This window comes from Globicephala melas, chromosome 9, assembly GCF_963455315.2.
Source record: "Globicephala melas chromosome 9, mGloMel1.2, whole genome shotgun sequence".
NCBI classification, from domain to species: domain Eukaryota; kingdom Metazoa; phylum Chordata; class Mammalia; order Artiodactyla; family Delphinidae; genus Globicephala; species Globicephala melas.
The window spans coordinates 92,458,712-92,484,939 of record NC_083322.1 but is presented as its reverse complement, the minus strand read 5'-3'; the positions used below and the strand labels follow the sequence as shown (position 1 = coordinate 92,484,939).

The window sequence follows — 26,228 nt, the reverse complement described above, 5'->3', positions numbered from 1 at the left end:
ACCCTACCGCAAGAAGCAAGAATCTCAAGTAAACAATCTAACGTTACACCTAAAGGAACTAGGGAAAGAAAAAGCAAACAAATCCCGAAGTTAGCAGAAGGAAAGAAATCATAAAGATTAGAGCAGAAATAAATGAAATAGAAACAAAGGAAACAATAGCAAAGATCAATAAAACTAAAAGCTGGTTCTTTGAGAAGATAAACAAAATTGATTAGCCAGACTCATCAAGAAAAAGAGGGAGAGGAATCAAATCAATAAAATTAGAAATGAAAAAGGAGAAGTTACAACAGACACTGCAGAAACACAGAGCATCTTAAGAGACTACTACAAGCAACTCTATGCCAATAAAATGGACAACCTGGAAAAAACAGACAAATTCTTAGAAAGGTATAACCTTCCAAGACTGAACTAGGAAGAAATAGAAAATATGAACAGACCAATCACAAGTAATGAAATTGACACTGTGGTTAAAAATCTTCCAACAAACAAAAGTCCAGGATCAGATGGCTTCACAGGTGAATTCTATCAAACATTTAGTGAAGAGCTAACACCCATCCTTCTCAAACTCTTCCAAAAAATTGCAGAAGAATGAACACTCCCAAACTCATTCTATGAGGTCAACACCACCCTGATACCAAAACCAGACAAAGATACTACGAAAAAAGAAAATTACAGACCAATATCACTGATGAATATAGATGCAAACATCCTCAACAAAACACTAGCAAACAGAATCCAACAACACATTAAAAGGATCATACACTATGATCAAGTGAAATTTATCCCAGGGATGCAAGGATTCTTCAATATATGCAAATCAATCAATGTGATACATCATATTAACAAATTGAAGAATAAAAACTATATGATCATCTCAATAAATACAGAAAAACCTTTGACAAAATTCAACACCCATTTATGATAAAACCTCTCCAGAAAGTTGGCATAGAGGGAACCTACCTCAACATAATAAAGGCCATATACGACAAACCCACAGCAAACATCATTCTCAATGGTGAAAAACTGAAAGCATTTCCTCTAAGTTCAGGAACAAGACAAGGTTGCCCACTCTCACCACTCTTATTCAACATAGTTTTGAAGTCCTAGCCACGGCAATCAGAGAATAAAAAGAAATAAAAGGAATACAAATTGGAAAAGAAGTAAAACTGTCCCTGTTTGCAGATTACATGATACTATACATAGAGAATCCTAAAGATGCCACCAGAAAACTACTAGACCTAATCAATGAATTTGGTAAAGTTGCAGGAAACAAAATTAATGCACAGAAATCTCTTGCATTCCTATACACTAATGATGAAAAATCTTAAAGAGAAATTAAGGAAACACTCCCATTTACCACTGCAACAAAAGAATAAAATACCTAGGAATAAACCTACTTAGGGACACAAAAGACCTGTATGCAAATAACTACAAGATACTGTCGAAAGAAATTAAAGATGATACAAACAGATGGAAAGATATACCATATTCTTGGATTGGAAGAATCAATATTGTGAAAATGACTATACTACCCAAAACAATCTACAGATTCAATGTAATTCCTATCAAATTACCAATGGCATTTTTTACAGAACTAGAACAAAAAATTTTTAAATTTGTATGGAGACACAAAAGACCCCAAATAGCCAAAGCTATTTTTTCTCTCTTGAGAGAAAAAAACGGAGCTGGAGGAATCAGCCTCCCTTACTTCAGACTATACTACAAAGCTACAGTAATCAAGACAATATGGTACTGGCACAAAAACAGAAATATAGATCAATGGAACAGGATAGAAAGCCCAGAGATAAACCCACACACCTATGGTCAACTGATCTATGACAAAGGAGGCAAGGATATACAATGGAGAAAAGACAGTCTCTTCAATAAGTAGTGCTGGGAAAACTGGACAGCTACATGTAAAAGAGTGAAATTAGAACACTCCCTAACATCATACACAAAAACAAACTCAAAATGGATTAGAAACCAAAATGTAAGACCGGACACTATAAAACTCTTAGAGGAAAACATAGGAAGAACACTCTTTGACATAAATCACAGCAAGATCTTTTTGGATCCACCTCCTACAGTAATGGAAATAAAAACAAAAATAAACAGATGGGACCTAATGAAACTTAGAAGCTTTTTCAAAGCAAAGTAAACTACAAACAAGACAAAAAGACAACCCTCAGAATGGGAGAAAATATTTGCAAACAAATCAACAGACAAAGGATTCATCTCCAAAGTATATAAACAGCTCATGCAGCTCAATATTAAAAAAACAAACAACCCAATCCAAAAATGGGCAGAAGACCTAAATAGACATTTCTCCAAAGAAGATATACAGATGGCCAAGAAGCACATGAAAAGCTGCTCAACACCACTAATTATTAGAGAAATGCAAATCAAAACTACAATGAGGTATCACCTCACACCAGTTAGAATGGGCATCATCAGAAAATCTACAAACAACAAATGCTGGAGAGGGTGTGGAGAAATGAGAACCCTCTTGCACTGTTGGTGGGAATGTAAATTGATACAGCCACTATGGAGAACAGTATGGAGGTTCCTTAAAAAACTACAAATAGAATTACCATATGATCCAGCAATCCCACTACTGGGCATATACCCAGAGAAAACCATAATTCAAAAAGACACATGCACCTCAATGTTCACTGCAGCACTATTTACAGTAGCCAGGTCATGGAAGCAACCTAAAAGCCCATCGACAGACGAATGGATAAAGAAGTTGTGGTACATATATACCATGGAATATTACTCAGCCATAAAACGGAACGAAATTGGGTCATTTGTTGAGACATGGATGGATCTAGAGACTGTAATACACAGTGAAGTAAGTCAGAAAGAGAAAAACAAATATCGTATATTAACGCATATATGTGGAACCTAGAAAAATGGTACAGATGAACCGGTTTGCAGGGCAGAAATTGAGACACAGATGTAGAGAACAAACGTATGGACACCAAGGGGGAAAAGCCGCAGTGGGGTGGGGTGGTGGTGTGATTAACTGGGTGACTGGGATTGACATGTTTACACTGATGTGTATAAAATTGATGACTAATAACCTGCTGTATAAAAAAAAGAAAAAATTTTTCCAATATATTTATGAACGTGGAATGGAAAAATTTGTTTTTTCAATCCCTACTGTAGTGTATGGTAAAGCATTAATTTTGTTTTAGTTTGTTTTAGTTGGGCGCTGTCTTCAAGGTCCCTTGTAAAATATTTTCTGTTAATTTCTTTACTTGAGTCCTTATGCCTCAGTTTTTGTTGAATAATAAATTATGTCATTGTAAAAAAAAAAAAAAATGACTATGGAAAAATGCACCAAATCTTATATAGTTATCTCAGGGTGGTGCCACTGTATCTCATAATTATTTTTTTATAGTCCTCTATTTTTAAGGACTTTTCCAAAATGAATGTTTATCACTCTTATAATTAACAAAAAAGCAATTTATGTTTTTAATTTTAAAAATATATATAATGTAAATATCTGGTTTATTCTATAATTAAATCTCCAATAAACGATAATTACAAATATATTTCCCAATATTAAATGAAGACTGCGTTTTTTGTTTACTAAGTGCATTGGAAATGTCAAGAGGAGATCTAACCATACTCATCTTTGGTATCTCCACTGATGGTGAAGACACTGACTCCAAAAAATCAAAACAAAAATTGTCCAGTTAGTGTATCTTCAATACGAAAATGTGGTTTTATTTCAATAAACTTATCTTCCTCGTCGTCTGAGCTAAGCTAACATTAAGATGACTTTACATTTTCTTTCAACAATCCAAACAATAGCAAAGGAAGATAATTCAAAACATTTTGTGTCAGGGAGAGTCAGCCCAGGTTCGAAACTTTTCTATGGTTAATCCAAAAATAAGTAATTTAGAACCTACCACGTTGGAATAAGAAACTAAGGTGAGGATAGCATTATTCCATAGGAAATGGATAGTTCTACTTATTTGTGGAATTGTGCCAGAATAGCAAACTTCCCACATTATATGAGAAGCTATTGTATAAATAGTACTGTTGCGGCCCTTAATGAAATGGGCTTGATGAAGTGATTAAAGACTCAGATTTTGTCATCTCCACACGCAACTTAGATTAAGCAGTATGTTCCCCCATTATCACTCAGGGACTAGCAATTGGCCTGATGGTCTGATAGCCTGAAAGTACTTGGTTCATGACTTATCACAAAGACTTTGTGATAAGTCGTGAACCAATACTAAGTTTCCTCCTGATACAGTCAAGTTCCAAAGCCAGCTTTACACTTTTAGTTAATACTAACTTTGCACCAGATGTAAATAAATATCTGGAACACTCTGGAAATATCATTAGAGCCAGATGAAATATCAGGCAATATATCAAAAGTGGTTCTTCTAACTTCTGGGTTAACACGGCAGCAGACAGCCATGCCAGTATGCTTTCTCTCAACGTCCCATCAAAATACCTATGGAAAATACCTATGGAGAGATACAATAAAGATCCAAACTGGGGAAAAAAATAGGGGAAAAAAACCTTTAAAGGGAAGATAACATCACATACCATGTTTAGTGGAGAATTTCCACTAAAAGCATCCTTGGTGCAAAGGATTTAGGAGCACATTCCTGAATGATAAATCATATGTGTCCTATTCTAAACCAGAATCATACAGGCCACCTTCAAATGAGTAGAAAAAGATTTTTTTTTTCATATGCTCCTATTCAAAGAAAAACCTGCCAGAGATTTAGGGTAGACTTCCTTATCTTTATGAGGTCCTAATTAACTGATACTTTTTATAAAACACTGAACAAAAGATTTAGAATTTTAAGGGAAAAAACAGGGTCAAAGCGATTTTTTTTAACCAGTCCCTTTTAATTTCTACATTAAGATATTACTTTGCACTGGCTTTTTCAGCCCTTTGCTGATAAGAAGTTTTAAATTTTTTTATTTTTGTTTTATTGTGTCTGTTTGAACTTTGTTCTAGATATCGAAACATCAGAGTCACCCCCTACCATCAGCATACCTGGTGGAGAGAAGTTCATCCATGGAAAATCTCCACAGATACAGCCTGTTCACTACCTCTCAAAGAGACAAGGTGACCTGACTTTCATAATTGAGATGACTTATTGTGGTAATATCCAACTACAACCTTTTTTTTCTCATTTGGAGCACTGGGAACCAGGCTACCTCTACTCTTTAATAGAAACATTACTACTACAAAGTAGTATACACACACAGTTCCCCAAAGAGTGAAATAAATAATTTTGCTGAGCATCTCTTGCTTTCATCCCCTTTTTCTTTTAAAGTTTGAAAGCTTGTTATTTATATGTCTTTTCTCCACCACCCTGCCGCATTCATCTACACTCTACTGGATCTTTTTTTTAACTGAAGTATAGTTGACTTAATATTATATTAGTTACAGGTGTACAACATAGTGATTCAATATTTTAACAGATTAACACCATACAAAGTTATTATATTATATTCTATATTATAGATATACATTATTGTTATATTTTATAATCTATATTCCCTGTGCTGTATATAATATCCCTGTGACTTCTTTATTTTATAACTGGTAGTTTGTAGCTCTTGATCTTTCTTTTTTTCATTTTTTTTTTTGGCTGCATCAGGTCTTAGTTGCGGCACGCAGGATCTTTCGTTGCGGCATACAGGCTCTTCATTGCAGCACATGGACTTCTCTCTAGTTGTGGTGTTCCAGTTTTCTCTCTCTACTCATGGCGCACGGGCTCTAGAGCACGTGGGCTCTGTAATTTGTGGCACATGGGCTCTCTAGTTGAGGCACTCAAGCTCAGTAGTTGTGGCACGCGGGCTTAGTTGCCCCCTGGCATGTGGGATTTTAGTTCCCTGACCAGGGATCGAACCCAAGTACCCTGCACTAGAAGATGGATTCTTTACCACTGGACCACCAGGGAAGTCCCTCTTAATCTTTCTTTTAAATTGGGTAAATTGTTCTCTTGGAATGGTACTCCCTAACCATGCGTGACCAACTCAAAGGGACACTAATGACAGTTTTTCAAGTCCATCTTTTTCCAGGATTATAACATGGCAAGCGGTCAAATATCTCTGCCCACAAATGTAAGATTTTCCAAGAATACACTGCCACCGTCGTTAATTCTAGAATCAATAAACTGCATGGAAAAATCAACAGACAGCTTTCCAGAACCAGAATTTGGGTCCTCCATCAGCCACATTCACTTTTCTGATTCTACAGCCATTCAGAGACTACAAATTCCAAGTACACAATACAGGAGAAACTGGATGAGGATTGGTAGATGTGCACAGCAGGCTGGGATGCTTTGATACCTATGGAAAAGCACTGTATGTAGGGGTGGAGACAAGAATAATTCCATAAGCAATTCATGCTGAAGTGGTTGGCAGGGGAGGGGGACACACTTCCTATGGTATCTGGGGCCCTAGTTTAATCTTTGTATCAGGAATTTAAAGCAAGAGACTAAAAACCTTGGTGCAGTAAACGTCTCCTAAATTCAGGTATGGATACTATAAACAATTTGCCATTCAATCTTATATTGAGAGAGAGGAAATACCAGCACCCAAGGGGACAGCCAGAGTAAAAAAGAACACTCCCCCAGGAACATCCTTACATATGGCCTGAACCTCCTGATTTCCCTGTAGTCCTTTTGTCCTTCTTACATAGACTACGAATAAATTACAACATTCTTAAGCAAATTTAGCCAGCCATGTCCCTTTATGCTTTCTTTTAAGCTATCTGTACATCTGTACCAAGACAAAATTTTTAATTTTTTTTTTGAACATGAAAATCCTTTTTAAAACACTTCTATTTCCCAAAACAAGTGAAGAAAGTAGAATGGGCTTTCCTGTGGATGGAAGCTGTAGGTAAATTTCATTTTTGATCCGTAATCTCTGTCCTTCTACAGGTAATTAAAGCCAGATATTTCCTAAAAGGTCTGGGCTGTGAGTTGCAGTCATCTACCTCCACTTACTAATGGAGAAATGTCAGTTCTAAAATCCAGAACCTTGATAGCATAGAACTTCTAAACCCTTAGCTATCTCTAAATATTATTTTCATTTGATAAGAAATAAATGACACACTAAACTCTTTGACTGGTCACTGTGGGCTGGTATCCTAAAAGTTCTGCATCATTGTGATTAAAAATATCAAATTATAACATGGCCCTGAAAAAGGAGACTTCATTAATTTTAATAGACCCTAAAATATCTGCTCATGCTAGAAACTTTGGGGATCTTTCTCAGTCCTTTACCTCATTCCCCACCTCATCAAGACCGATCGATTTTACCTCTGGATTATTAGATATAAATATTCCCTCCTCCCTATACAGTCTTTCTACTTTAACTAAGTCTCAGTTTAGACCCACAATGAAATGAAAAACCTTACCATAACCCTAACTCCCTGTTCCTGGTACTTACTTCTGAAACACAAAGAGGTACAGATCATAACCCTATTCAAAATTTCCCAATGAGTTTCCAGTCAGAGATAGTGAGCTCAGGCATTGCAATTCTCTCTCCCAATTCTGACAGAAATAACCAAATAAAAAATGGGGAAAACCTGCATCTGTGCCCTCCAAATGCCTAAAGTTTAGGAATTTCTACTAAATACAAATTCAAATAGAATTTGAGTTTGGACAAAGGTCTGGAAGTGTAGATGAGTAACTCACCTCGTTAAGCTTCACTTCCTCCCAGGAAAACAAACAATAGAGAGCATACAGTGGTAAAGGCAGGGCTGGGCGAGACTGCCAGGTTCGAAGTCAACTGCCTACTAGCAGAGCAATCCCGCACGAGCGACAAATTCTTTGTGCCTCAGCTCTCTCACTCAAAAATTATGAATGGTAACAGAAGTTACGTCATGTAGTTATTGAAAAGATTATATCAATTAACACGTGTAAAGTGATGAACAGTGCCTAACATTTAACGTGTTCAATAAACGCTATTATTATCCCACTACGACGTAGACTGTGATTCCAGTAACAAGCGCTTGAGAGAGCCACACTTAATGTAGGCATCAATAATGCCACATTGCTAACCTAGTGTTTGCTCTAATATAATTTTTATTTCATACAATATATAAACTTGGTTTATTAAGTTAATGGTACTATAAGATTTATAACAGGAAAACCCACAGTCACACTTCCCTACGTTCATCAAATCCTATCACCCAAATGACAACCACTTCCAACACTTTCAGCTATTTCTTCTAGTATATTTACCTTAATACTTTTAAATATTACTATTTCTTGAATGTCAACTTCAGGCATTAGATATTAGCTTTCTATCATGGAAGATATGGATTTTGCTATCTTACCTCATTTCCCAGATATAAGTATTTATATTATTATGACTATGAAAATATTGTCCACTTCCAAGCCACATTATCTTTCTTTTCCTCACCATTTGGTGTGCTTAGTTTTCTACGTGCCTATCCCTAAACCCTCCCCCTACCTTTCCAATAGAATTGAATTTCCGATATGATGGCCAAACAGATCAGGTAATTTACTAGTTCCATTTTTTTTTAATTGGAGACAACTTCCTGCAGTCCTGTGTCCTCTTGTCCAACCTGGATCAGCTGCTCTCTAGGCCTGCTGCACAACTGGTCAACCAGGGCTCTCCTTCCCCTCTCTCCTCTGTTGAATTCTTTGTTTCCTAGATCCCACGTCATCGTTAATATTATTATTATTATTATTCCTCTATTTAGGTGGAAAACATCCTTCAGTAGCTTCCTGAGAAAGTATGCAAAAGAAGTAAAATTTCTGAATAAAACTTACATGGCTGAATTCTGGCTCAGATTACAAAGCAAAAATAACAGCACTTTAATACAACATACAATGAAGTAAGCAGAGAAAGCAGCATTGAGCCAGAGAATGTGAGAAACATCATCAGAACGTGAGGAATTAACATATTTTGTTCACAGTCTCTGCCCTGAGAAATGGTTGCTTGAGAGCAGTTTCCTCTCATTTTAGAGTATCACGGTACACATGCTGGAGCTGAGGGTATGTGGAAGGTAAGTGTCTGGAGCATTATGGAGGGAGGAGACTAGAAGACTCAAGGTATGAGAATAATACTCCATGTTAAGGTTGCATCACTTCTGTAGATTCCATTTGCGCTCTTATTTAATCCTTACAATAACATTTTAGGGGGAGGCACCAGCATCACTGTCCCCATTTTACAGCCAGCTAACACAGGTTAAAAGAGATTAAATTACTTGACCAAAGCTACATAACCAACAATGACAGGACTGGGACTTCAACCCAGGTCCTCTGACCACCAAGCCTTTGCTTTCCATTATGTAATCTCATGAAAAATAGTTTATGACTAGGATATACCCAATATAAAACTTACATAACACAATCTGAAATATATTTAGTGACTTCATGTCCTTAATATCTATAGAATAACTTGCAGTTCTGAAAGAATTTTTATGAACTACATCTCAGACTCACTAGCAGCCTATGAAGTAAGCAGGACAAATTTATTTGCATTTTAGAGATAAGGACATTTAGGCTCAGATCAGTGTAATAATGCCTCCAAGGTCACACGGCACTATAATACAAGTCTCATAAAACCTTGTTGAAAGCTTTCAATTATGTTGCATGATATTTTTTATAATTGATAAGCAATTAATATTGATACCATGATTACAAGATTTGCCTATATATAAATTACGCCAATTGTGTATTATTTTATATGAGATAATATATAATAAGTGCTTAGCACCATGTCTCATACATAGTAAACACTCAATAAATATTAGATATTATTTTATATAGCCAAGCCAAATGTAAAGTTTTTCATGATTCCATTTCTGCCTACTTCTGTAAGCCTTTTCATTGTAGAGAATTATTTTCATTCTTGGGAATGTGGGCACAGGACTCAGATTCCTGGCTTTTACATCATAATGTATTTTCTAACCTAAGTATCATACCTCAGGGCCTACACTCAAAAGGGAACAAATAAAGTACTTTTTTTTCTGTCCATTCTGTTGTGTCATCCTGCCTTCCAGCCATGAATACCAAATGCCCTAAATCTGGGACCTGCAACTTTCTTCCATTAAGGGCCAGATAGAAAATATTTTTTAGACTTTTCAGGGTTTGGGGGTCTCTGTTGGCAACTATTGATCTCTGCTATTGCAATGCAAAAGCAACCATAGACAATATGTAAACAAATGGACGTGGCTGTGTTCCAATAAAACTTTATTTTTTTAAAAGAGACAGCTGGTCATATTTGGCCCACAGGCACTTCCAGCCCCCTGCTCTAGACAAGCGAGTCTGAGAACTGCAAGGAATCCAATGAAATGTTGGGAGTGCAGAGGTGGAAGAGGTAGGGCCATGAGAGGGAAATGTATTTTAACATACTGCCTCTTCACACCTTGTCTCACAATCTGAGATTCCTCCTGTGCCTTGTCCCACTTTTGCCCCACTACCTATACCTGAGGAGTGTCTAGGCCACATTGTCCTTTGTTCAATGCTTTCCTAATTAGAATTTTATTGTTTTAGATAACTTTGTGACTCAAGATAGTCAAAATAATGGACCAAATAGCTTATGTCCAGTAATCCCCATGACTTTCAGGAGTAATAAGTAGTTCAAGTCCAAATGACAGATCAGATATGTAATGGTGGAGGGATTAGAGGGCATGTATCCCACTCAAAGAAGTAAAAGACCCACAGAAACACTGAAGACAACAACTGAGGACTTTGTTGTTCACAATTGATACTGTGTACCTTCAACTAGACACTGATAGGTAAAAGCTCTAAATGAGGGTATTTTTGTGGACATGTACATATTAGTGTAGTCACTGCCTCCATATGCTGAGTTAGAAACAGAACCGAAGGTATGTGGAAGGCAAGGGCCCAAGTTGCTGTGGGAGAAATAGAATAAAGATTCAAAATACAAAGATGGTAACTGAACAAATAAGATTCTGGGTGTATCTAACTGAGGTGAGGGCATGTCCCACACTACCATCGTGGCTTTCCTCAGAGCTGCAAGAAACATGACTGAAGTTTCTGACTGGAGTAGGAGAAATGTGCCCTCCTAGAAATATTTGGGACTGTAAAATTTCATTTCTCAGATTGAAAGTTTTAAAATAACTATAATATTTTTATTTTGAAGTAAAATCAGCAATTCTCATAGAACTCTCATTATTATAACTATTCATCCTAATAGGCAATTCTTCTCTTCAGAAAGAATTCATTTAAATTCCCTTTCCTCAGTCCTTTGAGTATTTCCTAGACAATGTTAGGAATGCGAAATTATTTACAACAGAATGATAAATATAGGGTGAATAGCAATAAGAATCTAAAGATGTAAAATTAGCATATGGAGTAAGATTTTGACCAAAACAACAACAAAAAACCCTGGTATTTTCGTCAATATTTAGTATTAAGCAAATGACAACTATAAGCTAATCCCATCAGATTGAAAAGAAATAAAAGACAAAAAGAGCTTTTAATTTATACATACATGAATCAATTGATTATTAAACAAAGGAGTGTTTTATATATTCAATACCTAGTCATCAAATATTTGTATTTGTAGACCACTATTTAAAACATAGTACAAACAACATTTTCTTGTGGTTGTGACATAGTAATTAGAATTTCACAGTACACTTTGTAGTTTAGACTAGTCTTCTTTTCTTACTTTTTAAATTTTTTATTTTTTAACTTTAATTTTTCTAATCATGATAAAGTATACATAACACAAAATTTACCATTTTAACCATTTTTAAGTGTACAGTGCAGTGGTACTCACACTGTCACTACTATTCATCTCTAAAACTTTTCATCTTCCCAACTGACACTCTGCATCCGTTAAACAGTAACGCCCCATTTTTCTTTCCCCCAAGCCTCTAACAATCATCATTCTATCTTCTATCTCTACGAATCTGACTACTCTAGGTACCTCATAGAAGTGGAGTAATACAGTATTGGTCCTCTTGTGACTGGCTTATTTCACTTGGCATAACGTCTTCAAGGTTCATCCATGTTGCAGCCTGTGTCAGAATTCCCTTCCTTTTCAAGGCTAAATAATATCCCATTGTATGTATGCCACATTTTATTTATCCATTTATCCACTGATGGACACTTGGGTTGCTTCCAACTTTTGACTATTTTTGAATAATGCTATTAGGAACATAATGCAAACATCTGTTCAAGTACTTTCTTTCAATTCTTTTGGATATATAATCAAAAGTGGAATTGCTGAATTATATGGTAATTCTATGTTTAATTTTTTGAAGAACCCCCTATGTGGCTCACCATTTCCCATTCCTACCAACAGTGCACAAGGGCTCCAATTTTTCCACATCCTCACCAACACTGTTAACTTTTGTTTTTTTGATAGTAGCTATCCCAGTGGATATGACGTGGTATGTTACTGTGGTTTTGATTAGCATTTCCCTAATAATTAGTAATGTTGAGTATCTTTTCATGTGCTCATTGGCAATGTGTATATTCTCTCTGGAGAAATGTGTTCACATCCTTGACCCATTTTTTAATCAGACTGTTTGTTAGAGTGTCTTTCTTATAACCAAATGTTTATCAAATTTTTTAAACTTTGGTATTTTTCACTTGATAACTTTTTGTGAATTTTATGTTCTTTCCAAAACGGATTCACTTATTCCACAGTCTGATATTCTATCAACATCCCTTATCTTTCAGGGTGTACAACTGTTACTTACTCAACATACTTTGACCTTTGTGAAGCTACTATGGTTCAAATAAGGGCTGAAAGTTGTAGTACTGCACTAATGCTGGCTTGGAAGGCCATACAAAGAATGAAAAAATTCATTAGCATTCATGAAATAAATGCTATCTAAATTTTATCTAACATTCTTTTTTTTATCCTTTTAAGCATAACATTTCTTCCTATCTAGCATTGCTTCTTTAATTTGTGGATTTATATCCCAGACCTATTACCATAAGGGGAAACAATTTCGTTCTGATGACAGGATTTTTGGACTGTGGCTAAGTCTTGGCATGTTTATCTGGCATGATCTATGAAACATTTGATTTGTGAAGGTTTTGAAATAACTACTGCTTTGACATTAACTAACATTGTCATCTTTTTCCCTTTTGTTGGCCCCAAGTGGTTCTTTGAACTGGGAACCAATATATCCATATATTAGAAATCAGAGACCAAAGGTGAAACCAACAGATTCTAGATTTACACCATATTTCTAGGCTCAGGTTATCTCTTTGATTTTAGAATTTTAAAGCATTGAGAAAACAACTCAAGTTCATTTTCAAGTCATGGGTTTCTCTTTTATCGATCAATAGTACGAGAGTAATGAAAGTGACTTAGAACTGAAGAAGCTCAAACACATATTTATGTATAAAATTGTGTCATGAGATGGTGCTCACTGCATATCCCTAATTATACCCAGCAGAGTTCTTTTAAGAGCAGCAATTTTGTCTCTTTCAGCATAATGGGGAATCATTTTATCCATGTTCCAGTCCAGTAAATTTTCTTAATCCCACAGTTTCATAAAAACTTCCCAAGGAAAATTAACTTAATGTTCCTTATACCCAGTAACAATTCAGTATCAGCTTTAAAGTGGGATTTGCTATTGAAAAATATTTATTTAGAAATTATGTATATGGAAATGACTGACCTTTTCATTTGTGTCTAAATAATTTAAAATGCATACAAAACTAATCAAAACACTTTTAGTTTACTAAATATTATCTTTTCGTACTTAAAAATTTCGAACACAGATATCTCAGGTTTACTCTACTTAATGTTATTCTTTACTACCTGAAAAACGTATTTCTTCAACAAACTTTGAGTTAAAGAATGTTCAAACAGGACTCTCTTGCCTCAGTTTCAGCTGTGGCTTCAAACCCAAAAAGAATGCCATAAGTGCCAGAACACCAATGCAGGTCATGCTAACAGACTATGAAACCAGTTTTACTGCTCTTAGCTTACCATCCATTTCAGGGTATGTGAGAAAAGGTGGAAAGATAAATGAGACCTTTAGCATGAATTTCCTTACAAAGAGTTGTTAGCCTTACAGATGGCTAGCAGGCACATGAAAAGATGCTCAACATCACTAATTATTAGAGAAATGCAAATAAAAACTACAATGAGGTACCACGTCACACCAGTCAGAATGTCCATTATTAAAAGTCTACAAGTAACAAATTCTGGAGAGGGTGTGAAAAAAAGGGAACCCTCCTACACTGTTGGTGGGAATGTAAATTGGTGCAGCCACTATGGAAAACAGTATAGAGGTTCCTCAAAAAACTAACAATAGAGATGCCATATGATCCAGCAATCCCACTCCTGGGCATATATGTGGACAAAACTATAATTCAAAAAGTTACATACACCCCTATGTTCACAGCAGCACTATTCACAATGGCCAAGACATGGAAACAAGCTTTATCCAGATGAATGGATAAAGAAGATGTGGTACATATATACACTAGAATACTACTCGGCCATAAAAAAAGAATAAAATAATGCCACTGGGAGGTACATGGATGGACCTAAAGATTATCATACTAAATGAAGTAAATCAGAAAGAGAAAGACAAATACTGTATGATATCACTTGCATGCGGAATCTAAAATATGACACAAAAAGGATCATGCTGTGACTTATGTCAAAGAGTGTTCTACCTATATTTTCCTCTAAGAGTTTTATAGTGTCTGGCCTTACATTTAGGTCTTTAATCCATTTGAGTTTATTTTTGTGTCTGGTGTTACGGAGTGTTCTAATTTCATTCTTTTACATGTACCTGTCCAGTTTTCCCAGCACCACTTATTGAAGAGACTGTCTTTTCTCCACTGTATATTCTTGCCTCCTTTATCAAAGTTAAGGTGACCATATGTGCATGGGTTTATGCCAACAAACACATGAAAGAATGCTCAACATCATTAATCATTAGAGAAATGCAAATCAAAACTACAGTGAGATATCATCTCACACTGGTCAGAATGGCCATCATCAAAATATCTACAAACAATAAATGCTGGAGAGGGTGGGGAGAAAAGGGAACCCTCTTGCACTGTTGGTGGGAACGTAAATTGATAAAGCCACTATGGAGAACAGTATGGAGGTTCCTTAAAAAACTAAAAATAGAACTACCATACGACCCAGAAATCCCACTACTGGGCATATACCCGGAGAAAACCATAATTCAAAAAGAGTCATGTACCAAAATGTTCATTGCAGCTCTATTTACAATAGCCAGGACATGGAAGCAACCTAAGTGTCCATCAACAGATGAATGGATAAAGAAGATGTGGCACATATATACAATGGAATATTACTCAGCCATAAAAAGAAACGAAATTGAGTTATTTGTAGTGAGGTGGATGGTCCTAGAGTCTGTCATACAGAGTGAAGTCAGTCAGAAAGAGAAAAACAAATACCATGTGCTAACACATATATATGGAATCTAAAAAAAAAAAAAAAAAATGGTCATGAATAACCTAGGGGTAAGACAGGAATAAAGACACAGACCTACTAGAGAACGGACTTGAGGATATGGGGAGGGGAAGGGTAAGCTGGGACAAAGTGAGGGAGTGGCATGGACATATATACACTACCAAATGTAAAATAGATAGCTAGTGGGAAGCAGCCGCATAGCACAGGAAGATCAGCTCTGTGCTTCGTGAGGACCTAGAGGGATGGGATAGGGAGGGTGGGAGGGAGGGAGACGCAAGAGGGAAGAGATATGGGACATATGTATAGGTATAACTGATACACTTTGTTATAAAGCAGAAACTAACACACCATTGTAAAGGAATTGTACTCCAATAAATATGTTAAAAAAAAAGTTATACAGCAGAAACTAACACAATATTGTAAAGCAATTATACTCCAATAAGAATATTAAAAAAGAAAAAATAAAATAAATAAATAAATAAAAAATATGACACAAATGAACTTTCCTACGAAACAGAAACAGACTCACAGACATAGAGAACAGACTTGTGGTTGTCAAGAGGGAGGGAGTGGGGGAGGAAAGGATTGGGAGTTTGGGGTTAGCAGATGTAAAATATTATATAGAGAATGGATAAACAACAAGGTCCTACTGTAATAGCACAGGGAACTATATTCAATATCTTGTGATAAACCGTAACGAAAAAGAATATGAAAAAGAATGTATATATATGTATAACTGAATCACTTTGCTGCTCAGCAGAAATTAACCCAACATTGTAAAACAACTATGCTTCAATAAAATAAATTTTAAAAGAAAGAGTTGTCAGCATGCTGTGCATTTCACCCTGCCATAGGGCAGAGGCAGGCTGCTTCCTCCTTACTTCAAGCCACATGAGGGACACTTCAAAAAAAGCATCTGAGGTCTGGGCCTACAGTTTAGGAATATGAAAGTACATAATGACTGGACACGTGCCTAAAAAAGTACCAAAAGCAAGAGACTATGGTTACATCAGTGAAAGGCAGCAGAACTAAAAGATTTGGGAGTAAACTTCACTCCCAATGCTGAGGAAGAGCAAGGACGAGTTTTCCCCATGGGCTAAGTGGGCCAACAGGAGAGCAGAACTAGTTCATCACAAAAGGAATTCTATTAACATACACACACTACTGTATATAAAATAGATCATCAGCAAGGACCTACTGTAGAGCACAGGGAACTCTACTCAATATCTTGCACTAATAATGGAATGTTCCTATAACAGAAAAGACTGTGAAAAAGAATACATATATATATATACACACACACACACACACACACACACACACACACACATAACTGAATCACTTTGCTGTACACCTTACACTAACACAACATGGTAAATCAACTATACTGCAATTAAAAAATTACAAAAATTAAAAAAGGAATTCTATCCATGAGGGCTGCCTATAGGACAAAGTGACCTTGACCTGAACAGGTGGCCTCTGTATACATAAGACTGCACAAAGCCAAGGATTAAAGAGGGAGAACTACAGTCTGAAGTCTCTGAAGAGCCTACAAAGCTCCCCATAGGACAATTTGCCACCAACTGAGCTTCAGGCACACAGTAGGCTGCAATGCAGTGCCCAACTATCCCCATCAAGCAGAAGCTCTTTTATACCCATTAACTCACTCTCTTCCCTATGAGGGCCTGACTCTGAAACAATCACAAAGAGAAGCTAGCAACAGGGAAGAGATGGATCATGGAGGAATGAAGAAACTGACTATCCTCTTCCAACACACACACACACACACACACACACACGCACACACACACACTCTTCAAGTTTCCAGGAAGTCAGGACAAGTTGGAGAAAGGGAAAAGTCATAAATTGTACAAGAGTCTGAAGTTTTCTTTTTAGATTGGACTGGAATTTGTAATACTTGAAATAAAATAATCAGAAAAGAAGTCTGTAGGACTTTCCTGGGATTTCACCAATGAGCAAGGAAAATGAGTCAGGAGTGCAGGTTTGCAGAGGTAGGGTGGGAAAGAGTAAAGTTTCTGCTTACACTCCACTGAGTCCAACTTGTATAACACATCTGTTATATGTGTAAGGGTAAAAAGAAGTGTTTAAAGATAAAAAGATTATGCCCTTGGGGGATAAAATGAAGGCATAAAGTCACTTTCTGGAGTCCATCCATGTCTACAGACAAAATACAATCTCAGTCCTTAGTTTTATGGGCTGTGCTTTGAAATCTTGTATTTATGTGCTAAGTTTCTCTTCTCCTGCAGAGACGGTGTCATTGATTAAACTATGAGTTTGGTACAAAACGGTAAATATGTTAAACCACACTTTTGCTAGGGATCACGGACTATAAAGTTGGACAGATGACCACAACACTCTAAAATTCTGGGCAAAAAAATGTTCTGTTAGAAGGGGAGACAACAGAGACATCTATAATTTAGACCAGTAGTTTCCAGTTATTTTGACTGTGAGGATCTCTTTTAATGTCGTGTCTGTAACTGATTGTTTATTCAATCTAGAAATGACGCTTAATGAACTAAACTGGACTATTATTTTTAGAGGTTAAAAAAACTTGCACATCGTTATTCCATTTGACTTAGTTCTGATTCTTTTCTCTTTCTTCCTTCATCCCTCCCTTCCTTCCTTCCTCACTCCCTCTCTCCCTCCCTTCTTTCCTTCCTTCCTTCTTTCCTTCTTCCCTCCTTCCCTCCCTTTCTTTCTTGTTTTTCTCTCCTTCAAAATTTTTATGGGTTTAGAGTGCAGGCAGACTTCTAATTATTCTTTTTTAAAAGACATGGTTATGTGGTGAATATGTATAAAATGATGAAAATATACATATACACAGACTAACTCACTCCATAAGAATCCAAGTGCAGCAGTGTTTTGTTTTGTATTATCGTTGCCATGATATAGTGTTGGATGCAGTTGCTAGATGATCTGCCATATCCATCTGGGCTCATCACTCTCTGTTATTGACTCTGAAACACCATGGGAGCCTTTAGTAATCTAAAGAAATTTTATCTTAATAGCTACTCTCTCAAACATGAACCTTATGTCAAGACCAATGTTTATAATGAAATTCTTCAATGAGACAATCAGTATTCGACTCCCACCTCTTTCAAAGATCATTTTTGATATAATTTGAATCATATCCCTCTACTGCTCAAACCCCTTTCAGCACACCATGGCACTCGCACACCTCTATGCAGTGTCTTCTCAAGCATGCTGTTCCCAGTTATTGGTATCCTAGGCACACTGGCTTTCTCTTAGGCCTTTAAAGATAGCTAGATCTTTCCTACCTCTGCACGTGGTGTTCTCTCTGCCTGAATCGCTCCTCCCCTTGCTCTTTGCATGGCTGGCTCCTTCTCATACTTTAAGTCTATGAAATGTTACCTCCCCAGAAAGGACTTCCTTGACCATCCCATTTACTTATGCATCCCCTGCTCTACTAATCTCTACCGCAGTACCCTGTTTGATTCTTTCATGACAGCACAATTTGTTAGTACATGCCATACTCTCTTCTTAACCTGTTTATGAAGTCTCTCACACTAGGCTGTAAGCTCCTTAAAGGCAGGAACCATGTCTGCATTGTTCACTCTGTACACTCCACAAAGCCAGGAATCTACAGAAGCTCAAGAAACATGTACTGGAGTGGTGGGGGTGAGGGGCAGACAAAGGAAAGGAATGAGAAAGGAAGGGATAATTTGGGCATTTCTGAATCATTTGCTGCAGTTATTTCAAGCATAAAAGGGTATTCAGAATGGGGCTTCCCTGGTGGATGCAGGGGACACGGGTTTGAGCCCTGGTCCAGGAAGATCCCACATGCCGCGGAGCAACTAAGCCCGTGCGCCACAACTACTGAGCCTGCACTCTAGAGCCTGCGAGCCACAACTACTGAGCCCACGAGCCACAACTACTGAAGCCTGCGCGCTAGAGCCTGCAAGCCACAACTACTGAGCCCGTGTGCCACAACTACTGAGCCCACACTCCGCAACGAGAAGCCACTACAGTGAGAAGCCCACGCACCACAACAAAGAGTAGACCCCTCTCGCCTCAACTAGAGAAAGACCATGTGCAGCAACAAAGACCCAACACAGCCAAAAATAAATAAATAAATAAGGGTATACAGAATAACATAACAAATACTCATGCATCTGCCAGTTGGCTATTTGGCAAATATAGCTGAAGTCCTGTGTGTATCCCTGTCCCCCTTCCCTCCCTCCCCATGCTCCAGGGGTAATCATTCTCTTGAGTTTAGTATTTTTCATTACTACGAATATTTTTATATTTTAATCACATATGAGTAAACTACCAAAAAATATATATTTTATACAATTTTAATTCTGTATGAATAATATCATTCTGTATATCATCTTTTGTAACTTGTTCTCAAAAATTAAAAAACTGCTTTGCAAACTACTTTCCTTAAAAAAAAGACGAGAAAGTTTATTTAAAGGGTAAACACAATGTTCCTACCACAAAATTAGTTTAGTCAATAACATAATGTAATGTTTATCCTTTTAGAAAGAAAGAGTAATGAAGTTAACATGAAGAAAAAAAGTAAATTCTTTAAAATGTGGTAGCATTCTTATTGCTAAGTGTATATAATTAGTAACATGCACAGAAGACATGAAGGAAAGAAGATAAAAGTTTAAATTAAATTGCTAAGGAAAATATCATTGTACTTCTAAAAGTAGAGAAAGGTAGAGAATGGTCACCTTGAAAAAAATATACTTTGAAAAAATATAGATACGTCCCTTCAGAGATTCTCTCCACCCAGTGGTACACAGGAAACACTACAGTTTTCTCAAAAAGGAATTTGTAGTGAATTCTATTGATAGCTTTTTAAACACTGCCCCCTAACGTTCACACTCAGCTTCTTCTGAAATGACAAGAGGACCGTGCTAATAAAAATAATCGGGTCCTTCCTCCCTTTGTGATCAGTGTAGCAGTTTTGTCCTGTAGACCAGATTTCACAGACTGAGGCAGTCTCAGCCACACAATGGTCAGAATGCATTAAACTCCCAACCACTCCAAGGTTACTCTCATCAGCAGTAAGGGCAACATGTGAGTGAGAACAGACTATTTGGGCTTGGAAAGCACTGACAAGACATCAATACCACTGGGAAACATCAGGAAAGTCTAGGACCCCAATAATAACATGTGCAACTTTAGACTGATCTAATCAGTCTTATTAAAAAAAAACAAACATTGATTACCAAGAATATCAAACTTCTAAAAAAGGAGAGATGGCCCTGCTTTAGATACACACAAACTCATGACTCACAAATGACGGCTGCTTCCAAAACAATCTGTTGAAATTTAGACTCCCTGATGAGCAACTCTGTTCATGACTCCCACCGCTGCCAATATGATCCACAACAAATGAAAGAGAATAACAAAAATATATATTCTCAAGGAGACCTGTTCAGTGTCTTGTAATCACAAAGTCCATGTCATCACTTAACAATGATACATGTCTAAACAGAGAAAGTGTAGAAGCACTTAATACCAAGTCAAGAAGCCTGAGTTTTAAACCCATTTGCCGTTAAATAGCTGTGTGACCTTAGGTCCCTCAGCTGTTCTGGGTCTGTCTCCTTATCAGTCATAAAGAAGAGAGAGCTGTGTGAACGTTTTTCTAACGATTGTCAGGAGGTGGAGATACACAGGATTACAGAATAAAGAGGGCTGCTTTTTCAGACTACATACGCCTCTCCCCATCACCCCTTCATGCCCCATCGCTATTACCAAAAAGCATATGATACTCCCATTTTCCCCTTAGCTGAGAACTACTGAGAACTATAATCTATCTCTAAGGGTCTTTGCCACACTAAAATGTTAATACAGGATCTGAGAACTGGAAGAAAACTTAAAAGAGATTCTCCAGTCACAAGACAAGGCCCAGAAGAACTTTTGATTCTAACTGTAGTTAGATACAGATGTGAAACTTTGAGGAAGTGTGAGGCTTCCCAAGTGGATTAGCATTTCATTTAGCTGGGTGATGTGATGAAATACATTATTATTCCCAATCTTCACCCTTCCCGGATCCCATGCCCTTTTCAATGAGACTTTGTAGTTCCTGCCACTAGAGTATTATATTTAATCACCTCTTGGTATTAGGCTTGGCCATATGACTTGCCTTGACCAAATGAATACTAGCAGATGTGATGTGAGCAGAGAGAGGCTTTAAACGTGCTTGTGAGATTAAGTTTGTTCTCTTGTGCTCTTGCCTTTCACTATGAGGAGAACACGTACTTGGTAGCCACTGGTCCAAGGAGTGTAAGACACGTGCAGAACAGACCTGCAACTTGGAGCCAAACCTAACGAGTCTAGATCAGCTGCATCCCAGCCAATCCACATTTATGACAATGAGAAATAAATACTTACTGTCATGTAAGATTTTGCATTTGTTAGTTATGCAGAATTCTTATGGTTATAGGGTAATTCAGAAGATAATAGTTCACCTATTTTAATATTTTAAACCTCAGCATTTCCATTAGATTGTGAGATTCTAAGGAAAAATCTCTCCCTCTCTCACACACATATAAGTATTTGATACACAGACACAAAAACAAAAGTGTGATTACAGATCTATATAATAGTACATCTGAAAAAGAGTCAGATCTAGTGGCAAAGATCTACTATGTCCAGAACCTATCTCTTGTGCTGTTCAGTAGAGAAGTTAATGATCACTGGGCTCTTTGATCTAAATCTAAAATAATAACAATTGTCCAAATATTGCAATTATAGCTTATTTTATATGAAAATACCACCACAAAGACAATTACACCACGAAAAGCACTACTTATACTAAAGAAATGTGTCACAGTCAAAGTATTATAATATCTCAATTAACCTGAATGCAAAGAAATAGGAGTATTTTGGTTCTTATAATTTTACAAATAACAAAGATTTTTAAGATAACATTTTTGTGGCTTTTATAGTAAAACAAGATTTTCAGATACCTATTTTAAGATAAATTTACTGAAATATAAGGAGTAAAGTTTTTGTTTGGTTCCCTTTTAAAATATTTTTTAAATGTACTAGTTCCCTTACTGCCTTAGGAAAAAACCTAATGCATAGGGACCTAGTAACAATAAGTGAATATTTACTTCATGGTACGGACTCCTTTGGTACCTTAAAGCAATGATCATTACATTAGTGCTATGGACGAACTACATAAGAAATAACAGATTAGGCCAACTATGCCCTAACCCCAGGCTATCCTCTGAAAGTTTCTTTGGAAAATGTAAACATAACGTTTACTACTTACACTTATCTCTGAAAAGTAGAATGCAAAAAAAAAAAAAAAAAGGCAGCTATTAAAAATTCTTTAGCCAAGTTCTGATTATTCATTCATTGAGGTAAGAAACTCCCTACCATGTGTTCTATACTGTGTGCTGAACAAGAGCCTGAAAGATAGTGGGGGAGACAGACAAGTAAAGAGTAAAATATGGTAGACAACAGCCAACCCAGTCTTCAGGGATCGAGAGAAAAAGTCTGCGCAGAAGCAATGACATCCAAGGTGAGATCTAAAGGACAAAGACAGAGTTACCGGGTATGGCAGGGGATTAGTGTTCCAAGCAATGGGAACATCGTGTGTAAAGGCTCTGCCGTGAGAGCGAGTGTGGTGCATTTAGGAGATGCGAGTAATTCAGGTCCATACGTGCTTTATGCTTTATGCTTTTCTGCTTCAACTGTCTATGAAAATAAACCCTTTCCTCACTTCGCCTCCGGGTTCTCCTCCCACCTCACTGACGATTCCTTCACGACTTCCTTCACTGTGTCATCATTGTCTCCTAAACATCTACTCATGGGAGTGCATCAGGCTCAGCCACTCAGACTCTCCTTTTTCTATCTAAACTCACTCTGTAAAAGATCAAATACAGCCTTCAAATACCATGTATTTGCTCATAACTATAAAATTTTACATCTCCTGACTCTTAGATCCAAGCCCTTACTCTACATTTCAAGCTAGACTTGGACTTGACATTCCAAGTCCAAACGTGATGTTCTCCCTCCCAAAGCTTCTTTCCACAGTGCTACTCGACTCTGTAAACAACAATTCTTCTAATCGCTCAGGCCAAAACCCTAGAGTCATCCTTAACTCTAGTCTTTCTCTGATACTCACATCTCATCCATCTGCAAACCTTACCCCCTTTTCTCGAAAACATTCAGAATTCTATCACTCTTTAACGACCTCGACCACTGCTACTCTAATTCAAGCCCCCATCATCTGTAGCCTGGACTATGTCAATAGCTTCGTAATTGTTCTCCCACTACCCTTGTCCTCGACAGTCTATTCTTAACACAGTAGCTAGAGTGATCCTTTTAAAAATGTCAGGTCGCATCATTCCTCTGCTTAAAACTCTCCATTAGCTTATAACCTTACTCGAAGTAAAAGCCTAATTCCTTAAGAGCAGCCCACAAGCCTTTACTAACCATCATCTTACTAACCATTATCTCCCTGATTTTCTTCCTACTACATTCCCCCTAACTCACTCTGTTTCAGTCATCCTTGTTGGTCCTCAAACAGGCCCAACACAGTCTTGCCCTAGGTCCTTTGCACTTGCTGTTCCCCTTGCCCGAAACCCTCATTGCCAATAATGATACGATTCACTCCTTTACTTCATTCAGGTCTCGGCTTAAATGTCCCCTTTATCAATGAAGACTTGTCTCACCTCCCAGTCTAAAATGGACCCTCCTAACCTCATCCCCCTTGCCCTGTTTAGTTTTTCTCTTTTGACCTTATCACTACTGCACTCAAATACAAAACACAAAAGAATGTGTTTACTTATTTACTATCTATCTCCCTAACCTAGAATGTAAATCTGCTGAAGAGCATATATATGTGTTATTCATTGCTGTATCTCAGAAGCTTAGAACACTGCCTGGCAGATCACAGGTCTGCAGTAAATATTTGGTGGATGAATTAATAAAATCTGAAAATCTTATAAATTATTCTGACAAAAGCTATTAATGTAACTTTCTATTTTAAGAATAACTTTTTAATACTGTATTCCTAATTAATAGCTAAGTGCTTATAAACTATGTAAAGATAACTAATACAATCACTTTTTTCCCTTTAGCCTAAAGACATACTTATACACACACAAACACACACACAGAGTTCACCATCAAGGGCTGAACAATCTAAAAGACTTCATAGCACTCTTTTCCTTCAGTTGGCTTTAGCACTTTTGAATATATTGAAGCAGTATGTTGAGATCCTATGTTATCTTAAAGCCAATTAATATCTCACCTGTAATTCTACATATAAGTTAATAATAGTACCTTGTCAGTATTTGAGAAATATCAGTAGAAAAACTGGCAAAACTACAGGCAGACAATTCACAGAAGAAATATGAAAAATGTTCATTTAGGTTAACGTTCTTTAGTGATTAATTTTCAACAACCTAAAATGGCTCGGCAGGGAGGGAGAGCAGAAGCACCTCAAGCGCGAGGTTTCTTATATACAGAAAGAGACACAGAAACTGGAAAACCTCGCCACTGACGAGGGTGTGGTGCTGAGATACCTGTGATGGAACAGTAGACCATGTGAGGCGCTACCACGTCTATATCTTCATAGCCCAGCCCCATTGCAGACAATTTGCCAGGGACATAGTTTTCCACAAATACATCACAAACAGCTGCAAGCTGAAAGAAGAGGTGAAGATGAGTCAGACTTCTTAAGGGACTTCCCAGCTTTCAACAAATCCCCACATGATAGAATTCTAATTTCAGTAAACACAATTGATCCTCGCTTTGTAAAAGCCCAGAAAAATCACAGGAAAAGTAGAATTACAAAGTATTCTTAGATAAACACGAAGGCTCTGGTCAACTACCTGAGGTATTACTGCCAGTAAAACAATGGGTATTAAAATTTTCAGTTATTACCATGGTATTAAGTGGATTCTGCTTACATTAAATGTAAGAAATTATCTAGGCTACATGGTCTATCTAAATATATTCTCAGAAGTTTAGGTAAAAAAATTAGAATATAAGAACATAAAATATACAAAAAATATCTTTTAACCCCTTTAAAATAAAACTAAATACAATGTCTTTACTACTCCATCCTTATTATGTAATATTCCTCATTACAACATGTACATATAGGCACTTAATACATGTAAACATGATTCTGAATTGCTTTCACACTTTCCAGATGCTTTCTTTCCAAAGAGTTTTAAATGTATTTAATGAACCATTTAAAAAAAAAAAAAACTGCTAAACTATAACCCAGTAAATCAGTAACTGTCAGAAACAAAACCCCAACTCTGATTCCCAGATCACTGCAACAAGCCATCGTAAACCTTAATCTTAAAATTCTTTTCAAAATTTCAATTGTGACTACATATCTTTTTTTTTTTTTTTTTTTTGCGGTACGTGGGCCTCTCACTGTTGTGGACTCTCCCGTTGTGGAGCACAGGCTCCAGACGCACAGGCTCAGCAGCCATGGCTCACGGGCCTAGCGGCTCCGCGGCATGTGGAGTCTTCCGGGACCGGGGCACAAACCCGTGTCCCCTGCATCAGCAGGCGGACTCTCAACCACTTGCGCCACCAGGGAAGCCCAATTCAATAATTTTTTAATTGCCATGTTGACATAGATATACTCTCACACATCAAACTAATGTAATAGAATAAGACTCTGGACCAGGGGTGGGCAAACTTTTTTCATAAAATGTCAAAAAGTAAATATTTTAGCCTTTTTAGGCCACATACATTCCCTGTCACATGTTCTTTATTTTTCTTTAACAATCTTTAAAACTGTAAAATTTACCATGGGCTATGCAAAAACAAACTTGATTTGGCCT

At 37.0% G+C, this 26,228-nt stretch overlaps 1 protein-coding gene across 8 annotated transcripts in view; it reads right to left on the bottom strand.

Annotated features, from left to right (window-relative positions):
- Positions 1 to 26,228, bottom strand: part of SUGCT (succinyl-CoA:glutarate-CoA transferase) — a 775,307-nt gene that overhangs the window by 725,161 nt on the left and 23,918 nt on the right. For 6 of the 8 annotated variants that reach the window (XM_060305061.1, XM_060305063.1, XM_030871181.2 and 3 more), the window contains one exon: positions 24,948 to 25,068. The exons of the other annotated variants lie outside the window; for them this stretch is intronic. In XM_060305061.1, the coding sequence (XP_060161044.1) occupies positions 24,948 to 25,068 (121 nt within the window). The remainder of the gene's footprint in view (positions 1 to 24,947; positions 25,069 to 26,228) is intronic. 8 annotated transcript variants of the gene reach the window in all.